Source organism: Neltuma alba, unplaced genomic scaffold (assembly GCF_004799145.2).
Source record: "Neltuma alba isolate B1F8T4 unplaced genomic scaffold, ASM479914v2 tig00011422_pilon, whole genome shotgun sequence".
Classification (NCBI taxonomy): domain Eukaryota; kingdom Viridiplantae; phylum Streptophyta; class Magnoliopsida; order Fabales; family Fabaceae; genus Neltuma; species Neltuma alba.
This window is the reverse complement of record NW_021636106.1, coordinates 223142-245907: the sequence shown is the minus strand read 5'-3', so window position 1 is coordinate 245907 and position 22766 is coordinate 223142. Positions and strand designations below refer to the sequence as shown.

General features: G+C 33.4%; 2 protein-coding genes across 4 annotated transcripts; one reads left to right on the top strand and one right to left on the bottom strand.

Annotated features, from left to right (window-relative positions):
* The first annotated feature begins 6689 nt into the window (after positions 1-6689).
* Positions 6690-11026, top strand: LOC114713313 (squamosa promoter-binding-like protein 6). Its single transcript, XM_028897929.1, has 4 exons — positions 6690-8004; positions 8442-8578; positions 9514-10403; positions 10595-11026. Exons 1-3 carry the CDS (start codon positions 7352-7354, stop codon positions 10386-10388), a joined length of 1665 nt encoding a protein of 554 aa, XP_028753762.1. The 5' UTR covers positions 6690-7351; the 3' UTR covers positions 10389-10403; positions 10595-11026.
* Positions 11027-13261: 2235 nt separating this feature from the next.
* Positions 13262-16358, bottom strand: LOC114713315 (UDP-arabinopyranose mutase 1). 3 transcript variants are annotated; one of them, XM_028897931.1, is made up of 4 exons: positions 15969-16358; positions 14297-14547; positions 14021-14189; positions 13262-13866 (listed from the first exon to the last, which is right to left on the bottom strand). In XM_028897931.1, exons 1-4 carry the CDS (start codon positions 16290-16292, stop codon positions 13558-13560), a joined length of 1053 nt encoding a protein of 350 aa, XP_028753764.1. In that variant the 5' UTR covers positions 16293-16358; the 3' UTR covers positions 13262-13557. The 3 variants fall into 3 exon arrangements, with proteins under 3 accessions (XP_028753764.1, XP_028753763.1, XP_028753765.1); XM_028897930.1 differs by having other exon boundaries at positions 13262-13899; positions 15969-16351; XM_028897932.1 differs by lacking the exon at positions 15969-16358 and adding an exon at positions 15336-15670 and having other exon boundaries at positions 13262-13899.
* Positions 16359-22766: the final 6408 nt, after the last annotated feature.

The window sequence follows — 22766 nt, the reverse complement described above, 5'->3', positions numbered from 1 at the left end:
TTGCCCAGTTCAAGTCAAATTCGTCTTTCTACTAATATTAATAATCACTCCCAAGCCTTGCTCTGTGAAGCTTTATTTCGTATATCCTCCTACGTACTAATAATTTATAGCCACACCAATGCCTACCACTTTTGTCATTTTTGCTTAGAAAGGAGAGAAGCCCCTGTGGAGGACGACTGTATTATTATCTTATCTAAAAGGTGGAAATAAACACAAAACATCGCAGCCAATAAAAAAGAAGAAGCATATCTTTAGTTGCTGTTCAAGGGAAGATATGCCTAATTGGTTTGTTAAGGATATGTCAAATCCTCACTAATTAATCACAATGAGTAATGCTTTTATCTATGGCGGCCAATTATATATAGAACTTTATTATATTTCTACCGCAACCCAATTGGTCGGTCAATTCATATATAGTTTCGCATAATCAGGCCTTAATAAAGAAGGCTGTGGGCAATGTACGTATCAAAACCAATGGGAATAAATGAATGAGTAGACACAACAAGTTGACTAAACAAAATTTGATCATATATCCACATTACTTCTCAGTAATTTGGAGCAACATCAGGCAAAAAGAACCCCAAAAAAAAAAAACATTGCCTGCACTTGTCATTTACTTTACTGGATCAAATAAATGCCATCACTCGCATCATTCTCTTACTGGGCCACTTCCACTCTTATTGGGCTCTTCCTTGCTTCCATGACCCCGAAGCAGCCCAGCAACTGCACTTTGAATTTTCTTTGGACAGTAAATTCTTATCACTGCGCTGTTTTTTAATCCAAATCTCCCCCCCTTCTCGCTGAGATTAAAGAAACGGGTTAACACAATTATATGAAACTTACTTGTGTAGTTTCTATTCTCAATCAAACACTTCTCTTCTTCTCGAGGGAGGGAATGCAAAAGCAAACCACTTTGAGCCTGAGAGTCTGATGGTATATCCTGGATTAAAAAAGGAAGAACAATTGAGGTGTAAGTGAATGCCAAGTGTAGAGGGGACGTGATGATTTGATTGGATAGTTGAAAAGTCCCACAGAAACGAAATAATTAGAGAATGGACGCTTCATATTGCAATATGCTAATCTACAGCACACGTATATCAGGCAGGCATTATTGCAGACGCAGTGCGTTTTATATTGTACTATTCCTTCAAGACACGCAACAGGAAACTCAATACCACACATCACACAACACGTACTCAAGTTCTCCAAAATCTTAAATAAAAAACAAAGAAAAACCACATCAAACATGAGACTAATCATTGTACACTTTGTCAGCACACGCAGAATAACTTTTCTCTCTCTTCTTCCTAACCTTCTTTGTTTCTTTAATTTTCTCATCAAAAGTGAGAAAGTGAAAGTCTTGTCCCTCTATTCTCTTTGTCAAGTCCAAACACAGCTTTTATTAGCGTCACGCGTTAGTATCCATTGCATCTAAGTGCCTTCATCAAGAGTTCAATAACCATATATATCCTACACGACAAACTCTAAACTCATAATTCTTCTCAAACCACAAGTTATAATATATTTTTATATATAATATATACACATGATTGAACTTTGGAGGAGGACCACTGTACAGCATGTACAGTGATGGATCGAGCAGACAGACTCTCTTGCAACATCGGTTTCACTGAGTTCAATAAATAAATAAGTCCAACGTTTTTGGAGCGTTGGATTGCCAATTGACCACACAATCTACATTTTTATGCGTGGCTATTACAACAACTTTCAACTAATTATCAATTATCAGACACACTAATACATATGTGCAATTAATGGTCCAACCAGAACACCAAACTCAATGGGCAAACTTTTAATATTTGTGTCATTGTTTTGTTGTGTGCAGGTGAAGGTGGGCCTCCATTACCACTCTCTAAAAATGGCAAAATTGTGGTGATGTGTTGCCAAACATTGAATCTGTTTCCTGCTAATCAATCTCAGTGGGGTTTCTAATAATTCTAGGAGTAAATATTCTCAGGCTGGTTGGGAAGTCTCAACCAATTCAATTAAATTTCTTGTTTTGCAGAGGGAGAGGGGGGGGGAGGTTTGAGTTGGAGGGAGCAAACTAAAGACACAATGTAATAAATTACAGTCAACCTTAATTAACTGTGTTTTAAGTTAACCTGTGTCTCTAAGAAATTAAGAAAAGTTGAGAGAGAACAGAGACCAGCATGTTAGATGACAAATATAAAGCAACAAGTGAATTGATGAAGGGAAAAGAGAGAAGTACATGACTGTTTCCACTTGTGCTCTCACTTTTGGTCAAATAATGAAGCAGGGTGGGTCCATATGGATGGAATTCCTTCTACACCACAAAGGCCAAATTTAATCAAGAACTAATCAGCCAAATAATTAACAGCAGTAGTTAAGGAAGAGAAAAGGAATTATATATAGGTTTTGGCTCGTCTTGGATGAAAATGAAATCATATCTGATAACTGATATTTTGTCTCAGATGTTTCACCTGACTGATTTATACAGATCAAACAAACAAACCTTACAGAAATCTAACACGCTGATGTGTTTAATATATAAACCATAAACAAGAAAACTGTGTCAAACAAAAGAGAATGTGATTAAGGTTGAAAGAGCAAAGGGACATAAAAGTGAATGATATCGAGGAAAGGGATATAGAAATCTGAAACTGGTGTGTGGGGTCACATAAAGGAGAAACATGGGGCAATAATTTACATGAAACCCTAAAAATGAAAGGTAGGGGGGGACCATTATAGAAAGATGAGTGGTTGGATTAGAGGACAGCTTTGTTCATGGGAGAGTGTTTGGTTATTCCTCTTAGTTGGTGCAGTAGGTTCCCTTACCAATCACTAACACTCCATTGTCATGTTACTTTTTAAATAATACAAAACTTCAATTATAACTCTGCAAGAGAGATTCAATTTCTGGTCTTTATGCATTTAAACAAACTTACTTGAGAAAGATTTATCTTTGTCTTCTTCACATCAAAAAAAGTTAAGTTTTGTTATTAGTAAAAGATATTCCGTTTTATCCCATTTTTTATCATCAAATATAAGGTACAAGTTACCAGCAAGTTGTTTGTTGAAATGATAGGCAGTTTCATCCCCGTAAAAAGAAAAACATAAATTTGAATAACATGAAACGTATTTGTTAGAAGGTTTTTAATCATAATGCTATTGATCGGACAAAAATTAGTCTCAAGTCCAATTTGATTTAAAAATACCTTAAGTTATAAAAAAAAAATATAGCGTACAAGTTAATTGATGCACATAGATCAAAAGCACTAACAGTTGGTGTATGAAAAATGTTTTTTATTTCCTATTTTGACGAGGTTAACTCTGCATTCATATAAATGAGAAATCCCAACCTTACGAGAATTATCCTAGCACACACCAAATATGATTTTGTAACTTACTCTCAACCCTAATTTCAATTTCAATTCTAATCTTATTTCCATTATCTTAAAATTAAGTATAGCGCACCAAGCAGCTTTTTGTATGTTGGCATAAGAAGATATTAACAAATAAGAGGCACGTAATTTTGATATATTTTATTAATAAAAATGTGATAGCGAAATTTCAAGATGTGGTATACGAATAGATGACGTGTTGATCCATAGTTAATAATGAGATCTGATTGGGATTTTTTTGTCGATTTCTTATAAGAAGGGAAGCCAAGAGAAAGGAGGGTGTTGATTTTTCTTTTCAATTTCCATTAAGTGGGTGTTTAGATTCTAACAAAAATACTTTTTAAAAATATTTTAAAATAAATTGAAATAAAATTCTTCTTACATGCTTACTTTATTTTATATATTACTACATTAGTCTTAATTATAAAAGCTAGTTGACTGATTTGAGGATATTAATAGAATAAGTTAAGTTAGTTATTTGTAGTAAATATGTGTTGTCTTTTCTAAAATATCCTTACTAATCCAGTGTGCTGATTAGAACTATCATTATTAAAAAAACTATATTAAAAAAATATAAATATTAAGGACAAAATGGATTGAAATCTTATATTTAGGATCAAAATAGAAATTAAACGAGATTTTATATTAAAAATTAAAAATAAAATAAAATAATTTTTAAAATCATAATTTAATTTGACACCTCTTGAATAAGAATTTCCCGCCCCCTAAATAAGAATGTCCCGAAATGGGTTGCGGGCCATGCCCCATTTGCTCGGATTAACATCGTGCTTGTTGCTACGTGCCTACGTCACTCTCTGCCCAAGGGCCGTGGACTTACGCGCCCATGCCATTAATGCAAGAGTACTACGTGTCACCAGAATGAGAGTCGGAGCTTGTTATGTCGTGGGGCCTGTCTGTTAAATCCCAGCATGACGGGTTTGACGGTGCATGGATAGTCCTTGGACCTCAGCTACACTTTATATTTCCTCCGTCTTATCCATGTGGTTAGGTTAATTACTACTCCCTCCGTTCCTTATTATAAGAAACATTTGATGCTTATAGCATATTCCTATATATAAGAGACACTTACAAGTTGTCTCTACTTTTTTGTGTTGATTTACTATTTTATCCATATTTATTATCTCCAACTCACACTCTCTCTCCTTCCCACTTCTCTTTCTTTTAATAATTTAATTATTCTCTCTCATGCTCTCTCTCCTTATTAATGAGGGCATTTTTGGAAAAAATTATACTTTTTACACATTAATTGTTATTAACTAATTTTAACTGTTTTTTTGATCAACGTACTTCGGTTATTTGTCTCTTATAATAAGGAACGGAGGGAGTATAATTTTTTCTTTTGTAATTTTTTTGTTAAAAAATAAAAAAAATTATGGAGGTTAGAGAGTCAAGTTTTTATATTTCTCTTTCTCCTTCTCCATGTTTTCTACAAGAATATTCCTTCCTTTCCTCTTTAAAATTGGTAAGGGGACCAACTAGATCAATTAACCATTACCACGTTAACAACCATGAATTGAACAGTAAAAGAGCTTGCCTGATATGGCTTCATAATTAGTGTAAAACCTCATTTTCTCTTCTCAAAGATGATTTTACCATGAACTTGTAGTTTTTTTATATCATTTTACTTGAAAATTGTAGTTTTCTTGAAATTTTAATATTTGCATAAATAGGAAGATCTTTCTCGAAAAATATTTTGTGCATTAGAATTCAAAATAATGATTTAATATTCAAAGCCTTTCCAAGGAAATGTAGAGGTCTTTGCGCAGGGAGTCCATTTTTTTGGTTCTTCAAGAATTGAAAGCATTTATCTCTTACCAAAAATAATAGTACGTTTTCCATCTACGGGGACCGGAGTTCAGTTCCTATAGGACTAGGGATGCACAAAAAAATCTGAAGCTCAGTCGACTCGGTCTGACCTATACAAACCCGATCCAACCCAGTCTAAAAAAAAAAACGATGAGGAGACAGGACTAATCAAGTCAGACTAAAATACCGGGTTAGACCAGGTTAATGACTGATGTGTCAGACCATGTGGTCTAACCCGGTCCAGGTAACTTTTTTTCTAAAAAGCATCTATAAGTGCTTAATCATTTAATGGATATATTAAATTTGAGCCCAACCCAACAAGCAATCAACTTCTTGACCTGAACATACTTTTTCCTTTCAATTTGTAGTTTCAGTATCTGGTGATGATTTAAATGAAAGTTTAGGATTAAAATTGGGTTATTTGAATTTTTGTTTGTTTGTTCTTTTATTTTTTTTCGCTGAATGTTGTCAATATTAAATATGATCTTATTTATTTTGTGATATATAGATCATGTAAGAATCTCATCTTCCCAGAAATAGCTATGTTTATTTAATTTTAGATGAGTAAAAAAAAATGGAAAGCTCTATTTATTTAATGGAAAACCTCAATATACTTTAGAACATTTGGAATAAAGTAGCAAAATATGCTGTAAAAATATTTTTTATAAAAAAAAAAGCATCAAAACACATATGAAATGAAGTTAAAAAAAAAAAAAAACAACCTAGACCAGTCTGGTAACCCAGTGGACCGAGTCCAACCCGGTCTTAGTCCCAGGGCTACTCAGATTGGACCAGACTGAAGACCAAAATGTCCAACCCGATGCTTTTTCACTAGACTTCAGATTGATGCTTAATCCGGTCTAGTCCGGTTTTGGTGCACCCCTACCTACAGCCGATGGGCAATTCTTCAATAATAATGATAGCAAAATGAAAGGAAAATAATCCACACATCTTAGATAAGAGAATTAATATAGAGAAATTTCAATAAATTCAATTTTTTATAAGCTTTTTAGGTTTGACTTGTCCCCATTTAATTCTATTTATTTACCATTTTCAATATATTTCACATAGATTAAAAAAAGCTTTAAATTTTATCAACTCTCATTTAAAATTTAACAACTTTTTAACTATTAATATACATTATACTTGATAATAAAGAAAGGATAATATTGTATATTTGTACAAAAAACTTCTTTCTTAGTTTTATAAGTAGGACAAAAAACGTCTTCTCTTTATCTTATAAATAATATCAGCAGAGTAGACATTAGAACTTGATTTATACAAATATAAAATCACAAAAATTTGACTTATGAATCTTTAAGTTGACCTTCAGATTTATCAATAATTTTTCTGGAAAAAGAAAATTTTTTCACGCAAGCTTCGGTGTGGCGGGGGATTTATTAATACTCCTTGCTAAACGAAGCGAAAGGGCGGTGAAAAAGCTCTTGAATGTGGACACAGTCTCGCTGTCTCTCTCTAAAATTGGAAACCGCGAGCTCTTCCATTTCCATGGAGTTTGGGGGACGCTCAGTTTAATCCTGCCTCTGCCTCATCCACATTTCACAATCCCACTCGTACAAGCACACTACTACTTCTTATTCGTGCTTTAGGCATCCACTGTTCTTCCTTTTTCTCATCCACTTTCATCTTTATTTCTTTATTTCTCTCTTTCTCATTCACTGTCTGAATTGCGTTTTTTCACCTTCATTCAGTCCTCTGCTTAAGCTGACACTGTCTTCCTCACATTGAGCAAATAAACCTGTTTCTTAACCGCTTCTCCTTTCACATCACGTGGGCTTCTGACTTCCGAGTCTTCTGACCTTTCTTTTTCCTTTCTTTGGTAGCTTCTTTGCTGTTTCTTTGGTTACCTGGGCTTCGAGTTCTTTATTATGGGTTATCCTTATTCAATTTATTTTATCCCTCAGAAATTAAAGAACTTCAAAAAGTCGTGGCTTCAGGGTGTCTAATTTGTCTCCTTTTCTATATCTGTGTCTAGTTTAGCATTCATGGCTCCATAAGTATCGTTAGCTTTTGCTTGGTTGGAGCTAAGCTAATCCAAGTTCAATCTGAATTTTGGCCACGTAAGTATTAGCAAAGTGGGCTTCTTTGCTTTCTCTTGCGCTCTGATTCTTGTTCATGAGATGGAGTCCTGGAGTTATGATTCTGAAGAAAAAGGGTTTGTGTCCAACGATACACACTCACCTCCTAATACACTTCCCAGGAGTAAAGGTTCCATCTTGGGATGGGAATTGAAGAGTCCCTCTGGTATCTCCAGCGACATGTTATCCTCCGGTCAGCCAAATGTAGAATATCAAGGTTTTGAGGAAACGGGTTTTCCAGAAATGTTGGACAAACAATTGTCCGATGATCCAATTAGTAGTGTGTCGAACAGAAAGCTCGACGGTGGTCCTTCTATGGTTGCTGCCCCAATTGCGATTTCTGGAGTTGAAGACTCCAATTCGAAGCTTTCTAACTCCGTGGTTGAATCTAACGGTCGAGATTCGCTCATTGATTTGAAGCTTGGACGATTTGGCGATCCCAGAGAAGCCATGGATTCGGCATTCTCCAAAGGAACCCCTATTTTATCTTCTTCAGAATCATCGGCTCCGACCAAGAGAGTACGAGGTTCGGGGGTTCATTCACAAACCGCGTACTGTCAAGTTTATGGATGTAATAAGGATCTGAGCGCCTCTAAAGACTACCACAAGAGGCACAAAGTTTGCGAGGCTCACTCGAAGACTTCCAAAGTTATAGTCAACGGCATCGAACAGAGATTTTGTCAGCAATGTAGTAGGTTGGTCAATTTTTCCTGCTCTCACCTTTCTATTTGGGCTTCTCAATAATATGTTATCGAATGTTTTGTCTTCTCTTGTTTTTCTTCTGTCTTCCCATTTTTCTTGTTCAAATTCTTTTCCTTACTGTTTCACAAGTACTTGGTATTTTCAGTATTGGGAAAAGGGGGTGTGTGTGTGTGTCAAATTCTTGTGTTCCTAATGAAAAATATTGGCTGCCCGACTTGTTACATGAAGAAATCAGGCCTAATCATTGTTGGGGTGCTACTTTTCATCTATCTGAGTAGATTACTTCTCATGATTATGTTTAGTGACGTTGTAATTCTTATCCTGTCAGCTTTACCGCTTCATTTATTACAAGATGAATGATGAATCGGCTTGTGAAAAGATGCTATGTTGTAATGATTTATAGCAGAGCTGTGATGTTTGGTTATTCCAGGTTCCACTTGCTGGCTGAATTTGATGATGGTAAGCGTAGCTGTCGCAAACGCCTTCAAGGTCATAACGAGCGCCGGCGAAAGCCACAAGTCGGTGTTCACTCTGGAAAGGCTGCAAGATTGCTTCCACCATACAGTGGTAATAATACAGTCTTTGAGCTCTTCCTTTTGGCCCTTTAAGCCTTTCTTCCATCCATGTTCTTCCTTAAATTCTCACCTCTTATGTTAGTTCATGGCATCTTCTAAAGCTTGAAAGTGGTGTATTGTTATAACTTCATGATTCTTCATGCCTTATGTGATTGACAGCAAGTCTTTTTGAGAAGCGGGCTAGTTTTGGTTTATTTCCATCTCTTCTAAGGTTTATGTGCCTTTGCAATGTCATACAATAGTAAGCCTAAGTTTTTGTTCTTATTAAATATGGCAAATCCCTGTTTGATATATAGCCAATCGAAGGGGATTCCCTTTCCACTGCACAATCGAAATATCTAACATCTATTATACTCGTATTATTACTCAACAGTAACTTTTGATTTCTATTGCTTTGTTTTATTCTAGGATATAGAAGACATTTTTCATCTATAAAATTACTTTTCTTTCCCATCGTGGTCTCTTTTCATCTTCTTAAATTCTCTGTACCAAACTTGGACATAGCTTGACTCCTATTCATTGTACCATGTAACTCTATGATAAATGATGCAGCTTTTCAACATTATATTCTATTTCGTGTCCGTTGGTGGTTTATTCAAGGATATGCTGATTAATCCAACGGTTACTCTTCTGTAATACTTCTGTTTCTATCTTTTTGTCCCTGTTGTTTCAAAATGTTTATTTTTTATCAATATATTCACACATAGTCCCTAGAGTTACATGGCAGATAAATTTGAAGTCATACTCGTATAGTCTGGGTTATTTGTTCACGTGCTCGATGTGAAGCATAAATGACTTACTCAACCAGAATAATGACTCAATCCCCTGGAGGATATCTTTAATTTAGCCACTAACTGCTTCTGCAGTCATCTTGTGTTAGTTAAGTTGTTTGCTTCGAAATTTGATGGAGATTGTGTGGTTTTGCAGATGGTAGATTCCAGGGCATCATGCCAACAAGTGCATCTTTTATCTGCCAAGAAATACTTCCTACCGGGACTTTGCGCTCCGATAAATATGGGACAAATGACTGGTGGAGACCTATAAAGAACGAAGATGGGAATGATTTTAGGCATCTTCCTGCTGTTCCTATCGCAAATGGACACCCTCCGTCAAGATCTCTATTCCCTTCATATAATGAAAGACAGTTTCCTTTTCTTCATGAAAATGGTGCTACATCCAGTACTGGAAGCATCTTCTGTGAGAACAACAGTCAGTATCCACCTCCTGCCATGGGTCCAAATTCTGTGGCGCAACCTTTATTCCAAGACACTTCCTTAAGAAGTGAGGACTTCAACGTTTATGATACCACATCAACGATTCAGGGACTATCGGGAGTTTCAGATTCTGGCTGTGCTCTCTCTCTTCTGTCATCTCAATCCCGGAACTCTTCAAGCCACTCATCAGGAATCCCCATGGCTCGCCCATTGGTCATTCCAAGCAGCAGCCATAGTAATTACAGCCAGAGTCAGCTTACTGAGAACATCGTAGGAATGAGCTCACAGGCTTCTGCAAGTGCAGGAGTTTCAGATAGGTTTCGATCTGAGATGAATCCTGCCACTGATGGAAGTCATCTTAGTCCTGTGCTGGTATCAGACAATAGTAATATTCTCCATTTTGAAATGTCAGATGGCATGTTCCAGGGGCCAGGTTTTGTGAACATAAAAGATGGTCTTTCCTGTGAAGATGGCCCTACTATTGACTTGCTTCAACTATCATCACAGCTCCAGCGAGTTGAGCATCAGAGGCAATCCTCGCAGGCGAAGCAAGAAAATGATTCTTCCCGGTCTCTTCGGACTGCTTAAAGTACTCTGGATGAGGTTAGTGATTCCACTTCATATAAATTAGATTACCCTTTACGACACTTTTGTATAGATCGCTTGACAACATATTATTCACTGCCTTGAAGTTATGTTTCTTCTGTGGTGGAAGGTATAATGACAAATCAGTGGAAGTTATTTTCTTTTCAAATTTCCTACTAAAGAATAGACTTCACTCTTTATTGATACAGGAAACAAAACAGTGTAGAAGACACCTGTGCTCATGATCTTAAGTGCAAATGGAAGCATCGAAAGCCACCGGAAAGGACAACCTTGAGATGGGCATCTTCCATTCTCACGATGCAAACTAGGTTGATTAGCTTGCTTAAGCTGACACGGATTTCAAAGTCATTATCATGAACTTACCAACTAATCTAGTTTTTATCAGTAACAATGGTTGACAGTGGCACATAATGGTCCCTCAATCTAAACAGATGCCGCCTGCTTCATTAGAGCCAAATGTCGATCAAAACTGGTTTGATTTTGTGAAAATCTCAAATGCTGACTGTGTTGTTGACCTTCCCTAATCATGTACTATCATAACGCCACGTTAAAAAATCAAGACAAAAGTTTCAAGCTGTAAACATGGTATCAACAGAAAATACCATTTGCGTTTAACATCATGGTCCCTGTCGGCAAAGATATTTACATTTAGCATCGTCTAGGTGAACGTAAAATACGGCACCATACTTGGGTGGTGGGCGGCACAAGGGATTCCTTGCATTGAGACGCCTGGAAACAGCCAGGAAAGAACAGAAGTATCAATTTCATTAACCCACGTGTCCGTTCAGTCCAATGCGTAACAAGTGAAGAAGAAAATAGCAATATCACCGAGACGGAAACTCTTCCATTTTGGCGTTTCTACGAAATTATGTTTCAGATTTCCATGTCGTTGATCTACTGGTCACATTTATGAAGAAAAAACTTGGAACAGTTTGTCTTTTTCTCTCACAGAAGAGTCGCCTCGCCCATAATCGGCTGCCGTATCCTACCGCACTGCATTATGACTCTCCACCGTCCGCCGCACCTAACAAGAAATGAACTGTATCCTCCTGATACGAGAAATCCAGATGTGGATTCATATTTCTCTGTCAAACCTCTATACGTAGCTATGTTTGGTACCGTCATGAAAGAGCAAGGACAAAGACATTCATCAGTAAATATTAGGAAAAATAACAAAAAAAAGTTAAAAATTATAATATTTTAGTTTAGGAACCTAAAAGGCTAAAACTTCAAAATCTTAAAGGAAAAAATGATATCTGATCTGGTATTTTATAAATATAGCCAAATGATTAAAATACTTGTGTATCAATTTTTTTTTAAAAAAAAAAAGCCATCAAACTTGTCATTTTTTGTCATTGGCTATTTAATACTTATTATTATTAGTTTATAACTTATTAATAAATAACTCATCATTGTTAATATATATTTCTTGTCATTTGCTTTTCACACTTATTATTGTCAGTTTATAACTTATTAATAAATTTTTGTTATACAAAAATATTTTTGTCATTTAGTTACATTTGCAAAATACCATATTAGGTATTACTTTTTTTCATGGGATTCTGAAATCTTGAGTGTTTGAATTGAAATATTACAATTTTCAACTCTTTTTTTTAATTATTTTCCCTAAATATTAATCCTAAATGCGATATTCATTGCGTTGTTATTTTCAGTATCATCTTATCTATAGAGAATTTATTAAAGTTAGCAATTCACAAACTACTAGGATTCAGAAAAATGGCAAGTGAAAAGACGATTTTATTATTAGCCTAGCTCTATTATGCATATATTTCCCTTTTGCTTGCCCGTCCGTTCATCTGCGTTAATCACACTATCTCCCGCCGAGAATTGAAAGCTGACCCTTTTCGAGTAGGATAAAACATACATACATGAATATCTATCCTCTTCCAAACCAAAATCAGACATGATGCTTCTCGTACCATCATCCTATGACAGGAAGGTACTACTTTTTGCAAAACATCACCAATCTCAATTTGTAAAATCGCCAACAACATCGGGAAAGGAGAAAGTTTAAATTGATTGGAGGGAAGAAAAGATGACGGTAATTTTCTATTGATCGTATAATGGTCTGTTGGTAAATTTCTATAGCCATTCTTGATAAATATTGATGGTTCTTCAATATTATTTTCCCTATTTTTAATGTATAGAGCTGTCATGATTATTGTTGCCCGCACTATTTTTTTTCCTTCTCTGCAACTCATGCCCTAGACATTTTCTCCCACCAAAGCTTCTTTTTCTTCTTTTCATGAAAGCCTTCCCTCATCTGGCCCCTCTGCAAGATCACTGTCAATTCAAAATCTCCTTCTTGTTCTTTTCTATGGTTTTTTTTTTTTTAGTGAAAATCTCCTTACTTGAAATTGACTCCTTTCTTTTGTGACGATGATCTCATGTTGGCTTGTCACCCTCGTAAGAATATAAAACAAAATTAGTGTTCTGTTTCGAAGATTTGCAGAGAGAATTCCAATTTCATGTACTTTCTTTATTAACTAGATTATTATTTTGTTTTCTTTTTTTTTTTAGAGAAAAAAATTAACTTTCGACTCAGGCATTTTTTTCTTCGCAATCTTCTTGACAACCATTTGACCGTTGTCTTCTGAAATAGACATCTACCAAGCCCACAATATTGTTCATTATGAAGTAAGCTAACTATCCAACAGATCAAGCTAGTCGTTCAGCCTTTTGATGGCCGGCCCCCCAAACAAAATTGGCCTTTCGAATTTGAAATTCAAACCACGCAATGATTACCTAGGAAGGCTTTAACAAAGTAGGAAAAGGAAAGGAAGACAAAATGGGGGAAATGGAGGGACAAGGAAAGCACAAACGACACAACACAATCATAGCAAACTCAGTCCTGATAAATATTCCAAAAGCAATAATCCAATATGAAGTTAAAAGACTAAAATGGTCAATAAAAGAAGTTACACATCCCAGCCTATATTTGGAAAGGCAAAAAAAAAAAAAAAGAATAGCAATAACGGGGTGCTTCGAATTTTATTGTTCTAGGGACATGTAAAATAACAAGCATAGCCTCAGCCTCTGCAATGTCCAATAATTTATCCTAGAGCCGCGCTGAACCTTGGACAAAAAGGATAACTCCGAAACTACCAAGGAAAGAACAGTTCTCAATATTTTACTTCGCCGGACCATTGGGCAATGCATCGGATTTTGCACCAGATGCGTTTAATTCGTCCCAAGCTTCAATCCATGTCTCCATGGCATCTGCAAGCTTGACGAAGTACTCGTCAACCTTTCCAAGTTTTGCCTTCACTTGCTTGGCGAGTTCGACATAGCACTTCTGAACGGTAGTGCATTCCTTTGGAAGAGAAGCAGACTGGAAAAATGGAATCAGCTCTTCCTGCCAGAAAATTCCTTTGTACTCTTTCTTCAGGTTCACGAAGGGGTTGCTAGCTTTGCTGTGAAAGATGTAGGGCAAACCTGTCTTCACGCCCAATCCCAGATGATCGCATATGACCTTCATTATATTGATAGAAACTATAGTGAGCTCAAAGCTTACATAATTAAATTCTTTAAGTAATGTGCCGTGTAAGCTGAAAGAGAGGAAGCTAAATTGAAAATTTTAGAACGGAATATACCTTGGTGCACCAGCCAGCCCACATATCATCGTAGCGTCCAATGGGTTGGCCATCGCCCATGAGTCCGAAGTACATTGCAGGGCCAATCAGTTCACGGTTAAAAGCCAAGTTCATTCCACACATGGGAAACAGGGTTCCCTTTGGTATGGTCATAACGGCATCTACGTACCTAGGAGAAAGCAAAAGAAATGGTGAGCATTAATTGCTTCAGAAAAGAAAAAATAACAAAAGCAAACAAAAATGATATATCATTAGGCGCTACCAAGGATGCCATACCTAGTGTTTCTTTCCAATGGCTTCACCATCTGAGTTGGGGCATCATAGTCAGGAATGTTGAGCCAAAGACCATGAGAAACAGCTGTTGGGACACCTTCACGTAAGCTGAATGGATAGCCACGGACGAAATCTGCACCTTCTGCGTATGGATCATAAAGAGTATTAAAGAAAAACGGGGTTGATGGAGTCAGAAGGTTCTTGATATGCTGCTCAAGGGCATTAATGTCCTTCCCAGATGGGTCTTTAGCAACCTGAAAATTATTACGATATGTATCAGATCTAACTCCCTTTCTTGATGTCTTGAATAACAAATCAAATAATTACAGTTATCAGAAAATAACATGCGGTCATGTGGTAGCAGATCTAGAGGGACTATTGACTTAAAAGAAGATTTTAGCTCCGCGCAAGTCAAATACAGACAAGAGAACTAGAGGGGTCTTATTGCAAAGCACCAATGCATTGAATGGGTGATGAAATCTGCGGCAATATATTGCTGCTGATCCAAATTCAAAACTCATTCCAATTCAAATTTATTAACAAAAAAAATTTAAGGATCTGAGAATTTCAGCAAAGATAATAAGATCTACGATGAAGCGAGGAAAGAACATATCAAACGTTAAGAAAACCTGGTGAGTTCTTCGAATTCTGTGGGTCTGCCTAACTATATAGATCAAGTAACATGTGAGGTTTAGCCAAACACAAGAGTTTGTACTCTTAATAAAAGAAAACAAAGAGCTATATTGGGATGACTGACTCTAGTAATAGAAAAATATTCAGATCGTACGGTGATATCAGAGAAAACAGAACAAGAAGGGAAATTGTCACACACGGAACCACATCTACACAAGAACTAACAGCATCGGCAATTAAAATGCAAAATTCAATATTCCAGAAAGAGATTGGGAAAGTGGAGGAAGAACCCACGTAGATCCGAAAATCTAACAAGACGTAACTGACATCCCATTTCCGAATGACTCGCAGAAGAAAAAAAGCGAAGCCGTAAGTGTAATAAAAGAAAGTAGGAAAAGTATTGACTTACAAAGCAATCGTCGTCAATAGTGTAGACGTACTTCTTCTTAGACACCATGTAACCAAAGCAGCGACAAGCAGAGTCCTTGAAGGAAATGCAAGAGGCCTTAGGACCCAAGATCCGATTGATATCGTTGCGGTTGTAAAGTTCATAATCGAAACCTTCAGGGACCTTAATGGTCTTAGAAGGATCACCATCTTGCACAATTATGAGGTGGTAAGGCTGAAAGAAAGGCCTCCACATCTCCAAGAAATCAAGGTTCCTGATCGTCGGAATGACGATGTCGAGCTCATCTTTGAGAAGAGGAGGTGGGACTGATCGCCGCTCCGTACATGGCCATATTGGGATGACTGACTCTAGTAATAGAAAAATATTCAGATCGTACGGTGATATCAGAGAAAACAGAACAAGAAGGGAAATTGTCACACACGGAACCACATCTACACAAGAACTAACAGCATCGGCAATTAAAATGCAAAATTCAATATTCCAGAAAAGAGATTGGGAAAGTGGAGGAAAGAACCCACGTAGATCCGAAAATCTAACAAGACGTAACTGACATCCCATTTCCGAATGACTCGCAGAAGAAAAAAAGCGAAGCCGTAAGTGTAATAAAAGAAAGTAGGAAAAGTATTGACTTACAAAGCAATCGTCGTCAATAGTGTAGACGTACTTCTTCTTAGACACCATGTAACCAAAGCAGCGACAAGCAGAGTCCTTGAAGGAAATGCAAGAGGCCTTAGGACCCAAGATCCGATTGATATCGTTGCGGTTGTAAAGTTCATAATCGAAACCTTCAGGGACCTTAATGGTCTTAGAAGGATCACCATCTTGCACAATTATGAGGTGGTAAGGCTGAAAGAAAGGCCTCCACATCTCCAAGAAATCAAGGTTCCTGATCGTCGGAATGACGATGTCGAGCTCATCTTTGAGAAGAGGAGTGGGACTGACCGCCGCTCCGTACATGGTGGGATGAATAATAGGGAGATCGGAGACGGCAGAATCAGAGAGAAGAAAGAGAAATGAAGCTCGGGTAGCTTTGGGTTGAGGACGAAGAGGAGGGGTTTTTGTATTTGAAAAATGGGTGCTAGACGCGTGGCACGTGCCGGACAGGCTCAGCGTGATCTCGGAATTATGCTTTCTTCACCTTTTTTTTTTTTTTTTAATTCATTCTGATTTTCTTTTGCCAAGTATGTCAATCATGTGAAGGTCCTCAACTTCCCCAAGGCGGACATCTTTCCTTTTCTCTTTTAAAAAAAATATATTCTTCTCATAGCATATATTTTATTACGTATTTATTTAGACGAGACGGATACACTTTTTTTTTTTGGCCAGAGTCCTCATCACTTGTCAATAATAAATAATTATACATATATTTAAAAGCAAGCTAAAGGGAAAAAAATTAAATCGTAAATATCTTTTATATATAATTTAGGAAAAATCAAACCTGAAAATTACTAACATCAAATGAGGATTGTTTCATACTTTTGCAATAAGTGTTGTTTACATTTAACTTGCAAATAACAGCACATTTTTTATAAGAATTACTTATTTAGAAATTAGTAATTATTAAATTTTTTTGTAGGGTTTTTCTTAGACCAAAATATATACTTGGTCTTTTAATTTTACACAAAATTTTAATTTAGTCTCTTAATGTTAAAAAGTATATTTTTTATCTTTTAATCCTAAAATTATTAAACTTAAATGATGATTTTTCGTAATAATTATAGTTGTTTTGAGAATTAAACTAAACATATTAACATTTAAGAGCTTTTTTATCAACATTAAATATCTTGATGTCATATTTTCTGTTAATAATTTTAAAATTAAATGTTTAAAAATATTATTTTTAAAATTAAAAGACTAAATTGAAATCATGTATTAAGTAAAAGGAACAATTGTATATTTTAGCTTTTTTTTTAATAATGTATTAGTGTGCATAGAATGTTGATCTGAACAATACGTGCATTAATTATTTAAAAGATAATGCATCCCATTAAAATTTAGATCTTTCTCATAACTCTTTAAGATCATGTTATTTATATTCAATAAAAAGTGAGGAAACAATTCTTGAATGCATAAAATCGACTTCAGGCCGACGGTCTTCTTTTTCGCCAAAAATAGTTTTTTAAAGAAAACCTACAATTGGCCAATGGTCCTATTATATAAAAGCCCCAGTATATTTCATAGAGTATATAACGTATTTTATGTAGAGTATTGATTTTTTCAATATAATATTTCTAACTAAGTATTAATTTTTTTTACTAGTTAATCAAACTAATAGTTGGTATTGAAAGTTGTTTTGTAACGGTGCCTGGTGATCATATTATTTGTGTGCAGTGATTCAGTAATTTAGGGAAAGTTCGGTGACTTGGATGATAAATGTGATAAAAGGGGTCGACACATGAACGTAGCAAATGAGAAAATGTGATTTGTAACGTTAAAGATAGAACACACATGGATTGTTTTGTTGCTCACATCTAATTTTCAATGCATCCTTTTTGAAGGGAAATAATTGTTTGAAATGGAACGTAAGGAAAAACAATGATAGCAATATTTTATAAGTATATACAAAATTTAAATTCTAAAAACTTTCTACACTACTTCCAGTTCTTAATATAAGATCTTGTTTGACTTTTATTTTGGTTCTAAATATAAAACCCAATCTATTTTGTCTCTCATATTTATACTTTTTTTCCTTCAAGATGCTCCTTCTAACAATGATAGTTCCAACCAATACACTTGATTAGCAAAGATATTTTAGGAAAGACAACACTTATTTATTACAAATAATTAACTTAATTTTTTCTTTAATTTTCTCAAATTAGTCAACTAGCTCTTATAATTAGGATATGAGATAGTATATGATTTAATGATAAAATTTGTTAACTTGAGAAAAAAATTACGCCCTTTAATACTACTCCTCTGGTCCTTAATATAAAACCCAATTGGTGAGTTGGTTTTGGTCCTAAATATAAAACCCATTTTTCATATTTATCAATTTTTTCTAAATTATCCCTATGGATACTCCCTCAACCATAATCAAGTAGAAGAGGAAAAAAATGTATTAAAAAAGATGATTATGGTATTTTAGGAAAAACATGTCACATTTTTTATAATTAACTAACTTACCTAACTTCCTTAATCTAATCAAATTAGTTAAATAGGTCTTATATTAAGGACCGGAGGAGGAGTATGTTTTTTCTTTACAGGAAATATAATATCTGTTTCTTTTTCTCTAACAAGATCTTAACGCTTCACACTTTTCATACATTAATATTCAATAATTAGAGGTGACCTTTTCAACCATAAAATCATATTTATATTTATTTTAGTTTTATTATAAATTTGTTTTGTCAGGTCAGGTATAAGTTCTTAAAGTATACTTTAGTTCTTCAATTTTACATAAAGTTTTATTTTCGTGCCTTGATTTTAAAAAGTAAGCTTTTAATCATCTAATCCTAAAACCATTGACAAAAAATGATGACATTGAGTTTTTAAATGTTGATAAAATATCATCACATGCTATAATATTAAGTTTAATTTTTAAAACAACCATAATTATTACAAAAAATTATCTTTTAAGACTAATAATTTTAAGATTAAAAGATAAAACTAAAAGTATATTTTTTAAAGTTAACAAATCAAACTAAAATTTTATATAAAATTAAAGAATTAAATGTATATTTTAACTGTTTTGAAATTATCTTTCTGACCCATTTTCTTACCCAACAATTTATGATGGGGATTGTTCCATGCCAAACAAAAATTACTACGTAGAACAAAACGATACAATTAATTTTCAGTTAAGGGGAATGTTTGACAAAAGCTTCGATAATCAAACGAGCTTGACTAATTGGCCATTGATCAAGGGAATTTTTGCATGGACTTCGAACTAAAATTCTAATTAATCAGTGGGATCTTGTCCTTGCAATTTGGCAGGACTTGAGAGTGACATCTAAAATTCTCACAGATTTAGCTATAAAGTAGGGTGCTTCCCTTCCCCAAGCAAAATACTTATTCGGTCCTTAATATATGACCCAATATTAAGTTGGTTTTGATCTTAAATATAAGACATATTTCTCATATTTATCAATTTTTTCTAAATTATCCCTTTGCATACTCCTTCAATCATAATCAAGTAGAAGAGAAAGATGGGGTATTAAGAAAGATGATCGTGGTATTTTAGAAAAAACATGTCATATTTTTTATAATTAACCTACTTACCTAACTTTTTTAATCTAATCAAATTAGTTAAATGAGTCTTATATTAAAAACCGAAAGAGTATTAAATATACAACTTATTTGGATTCATGATTAATAAGTATATTTATATAAGTCAAGATAAAAGTATTTCGCACATCACAATTAAAAAACATTTTATAAACTATTTATAAGTCATTTCAAATAAATGCTTATAAATTATTTAGTTTGTATAATTGAATTTCTTAAATTCACAGGATAAGAATGCTTCTTTCATTAGAAGGTTGATTATATTATAATTATTTAGGGGGTGTTTGGGAATGTTCAAAAATACTTCTAAGAAACATTTTTTTCGTAAAATGAGACAAACTCCTCTATATATTTATTTTGTAAATCGTAAAAGCACTTTTAAAAATCATGATTTAATTTCAATCCAAACACCCCTTAAACGAAGGATTACAAGAGATTTATATTTTTGAATTAAAACATAGACTTCAGAAGACGTGCTTGAATTTTTACTATTTCAAATTTTAAATTTTGATTTACTATTCAAAACTTATATATGCAATGTAGTAATGCAAAAGTTTACTGTTGTTTGAAAAAATAAAAACAAGCCTTCAGATTTTAAAACCGTAAAAAATGCTTTTAAAATCATAATTTTAATTCTATCAAGACATTTCTTAAATGGGACCAATAAAAGTCGGGTTTGAAGAAACCTTCAAATTTAAAATGGGATTGATATTTATAATTTGAATGAATTTTGGTTTTAGTGTTTTAAATCAGAATTTCTTATTCCTATAACTTATTCAATTCAAAATGTGAATCCTTATAATTTTATAAAGAATTTGGATATGAGTATAACAACGTTAATGACATTGTGAATGTAAAAATTAAAACAAAAATCCATTAAAAGTATAAATAAAAAATGTTCCAATTTGGCAATTTTTTTAGTTGGAATGACTCACACATGCAAAAGTTGCTTTTTTATTTATATTTTTAATATAAGTTTTGATTTTGGTTAATATATTTAATGTTAAACTTATATCCAAAATTTTATTTTTAAAAGAAAAAAATAGGAAAATCAAAAAATTAAAACTTGGATTATAAGAGTTAATAATAATAGTAATATAAACCTTTAAAAAATAAATAGCAGCTAATATTGAAAAATTTATTTAAATTAAATATTTGTAATAAATAGGTATTGTCTTTTTTAAAATATTTTCATTAATATATGTATTATAATGCAAACTCTTTAACACATCTAATCATTATATGAATTTTTTAAAAAAAAATAAATGAGAGAGAGACAAAATAAATTCGTTAGAGAAAGACCAAGTGATTTTTTTACACAAAAAAATAAATTAAAATTTTATAATTATAATAATATTAAAGTTTTAATTAACTTTTATATTTAGAATCAGAATTACTAAGCTTAGAATGTATTTTGAATGGAAATTAAATCATTATTTTAAAAATAATTTTATTATATACAAAATAAATATGTAGAGAAATTTATCTTAATTTATAAAAAATATTTTAAAAAAATAATTTTGGCAATGGCCAAACACCGCCTTAACCCTAAGGGGGCGGGCAGGCGAGTGTGGAAAAAAAAAACTTAAAAGTGGGCAGGAGAGAACAGGGACGTGATTGGCGGGAGTAGCAGAAAAAAAATGCATAAATATAAAAGACAAAATGGATTGGGATCTTATAATTAGGACCAAATAAAAAGTCAAATGGGGTCTTATAATAAGGACCGGAGAGTATAATCATACTTCATGTAAACAAAATCAATACAATAATAAACAAAAGATAAAATTATATATCTTTATAAAAAAATTTCTCAATAAGACTAAAAAAAAATCTTCTCTCTATTCTATAAGTAGGATGAGAGGAGTATTTTTTAAGTGATAAAGCATTATGGAGCCTTTAATCCACATATAATAGTCAATTTGACTCTCCTTTATTAGAGGGGGTGCCGGAGACAGAAACAAAGCCCCATGTTGATGGAGAAATTTAGAGGGGGGTGTGTTACAGAACTAGATGAATAAATTACAAGAATATGTTTAAGATTTTTATTTTTAAAATAAAATGTTTTGGTTATAATTTTTTAATTTGTGAAATTAAATTAAAAACGAGAGCAAGTGGGGGCATGAACACAGGAAGGTGGGGCGATGAGCGTCGGCGCGAGGCAGGGGCACCGACGAGTCCAGCTAGGTGCCAGGCCACTCTTTCAATGTCCCCTCTCAAACGAAATGATTTTTTCACTCTATCGATTCTCAAACTTTAAATATAATAATATTTTAATTTATTTTAATTTTTTAATTTATGTTTTTAAGTTAATATCATCTTTAATGTATAAAATTTGATTCCATTTTGATTTTATTCTTTAAAATTTAAACGAGTAATTTTTATTCCTAAAATTTGATCTTCCATTTTGTTTTCATTACTGAAATTTAAAACCTGTTATTTTAGTTTATGAAATTTGACTTTATTTTACTTTGTCTACTTTTTTGGAGTAAATTGTCATCTTTTGGGCTACATTTAACAAATATGTTCAATTGTATCCTCAAATAAGGAAGCACACGCTATTTGACGGCATGTTTAAACATTGGGGGTATTAATAATCCGTAAGTCCTTATAATTTCAACAAAATTTGAATCAGGTCCCTATAGTTTTTTCTTTTTATTAGGTCCTTATACTTTTGTTTTTTTAATTAGGTCCTTGTATTTATTTTTCTTTTAATTAAGTCCTTATAATTCACTAAATTTTTAATCAGGTCCATGTAGTTTTAATTTTTATTTATTAATTAAATATAAGCTTAATTAATAGATTAATACTGAAATATAAAATATTAATAATTAAATTAATTAATAATTTGTAATAAAAAAGTAATAGAATTAATTAATTTAGGAAAATTTTTTAGAACAATTAATTTTTTGCTGAAAAATTAAAATCATTATAATAATTCAATATCTTTAGAATAATTGTTTATAACTAATATTAAATAATATATACATTTTATGTTTATATAATAGTACTATTAGAATTTATAAAATAAAGAATAAAAAATTCAGGGACTTATTTTAGTTTATGAAATTTGACTTTATTTTACTTTGTCTACTTTTTTGGAGTAATTGTCATCTTTTGGGCTACATTTAACAAATATGTTCAATTGTATCCTCAAATAAGGAAGCACACGCTATTTGACGGCATGTTTTTTTTTTGAACGTGTATTTG

Coding starts and splice junctions, on each gene's coding strand:
- LOC114713313 (XM_028897929.1), top strand. CDS start 7,352: ATGGAGTCCTGGAGTTATGATTCTGAAGAAAAAGGGTTTGTGTCCAAC. Junction 8,005..8,441: donor TTTTGTCAGCAATGTAGTAG/GTTGGTCAATTT, acceptor TGGTTATTCCAG/GTTCCACTTGCTGGCTGAAT. Junction 8,579..9,513: donor ATTGCTTCCACCATACAGTG/GTAATAATACAG, acceptor GTGGTTTTGCAG/ATGGTAGATTCCAGGGCATC.
- LOC114713315 (XM_028897930.1), bottom strand. CDS start 16,292: ATGTACGGAGCGGCGGTCAGTCCCACTCCTCTTCTCAAAGATGAGCTC. Junction 14,190..14,296: donor CCATTGGAAAGAAACACTAG/GTATGGCATCCT, acceptor GCTTTCTCCTAG/GTACGTAGATGCCGTTATGA. Junction 13,900..14,020: donor GGGCTGGCTGGTGCACCAAG/GTATATTCCGTT, acceptor AATATAATGAAG/GTCATATGCGATCATCTGGG.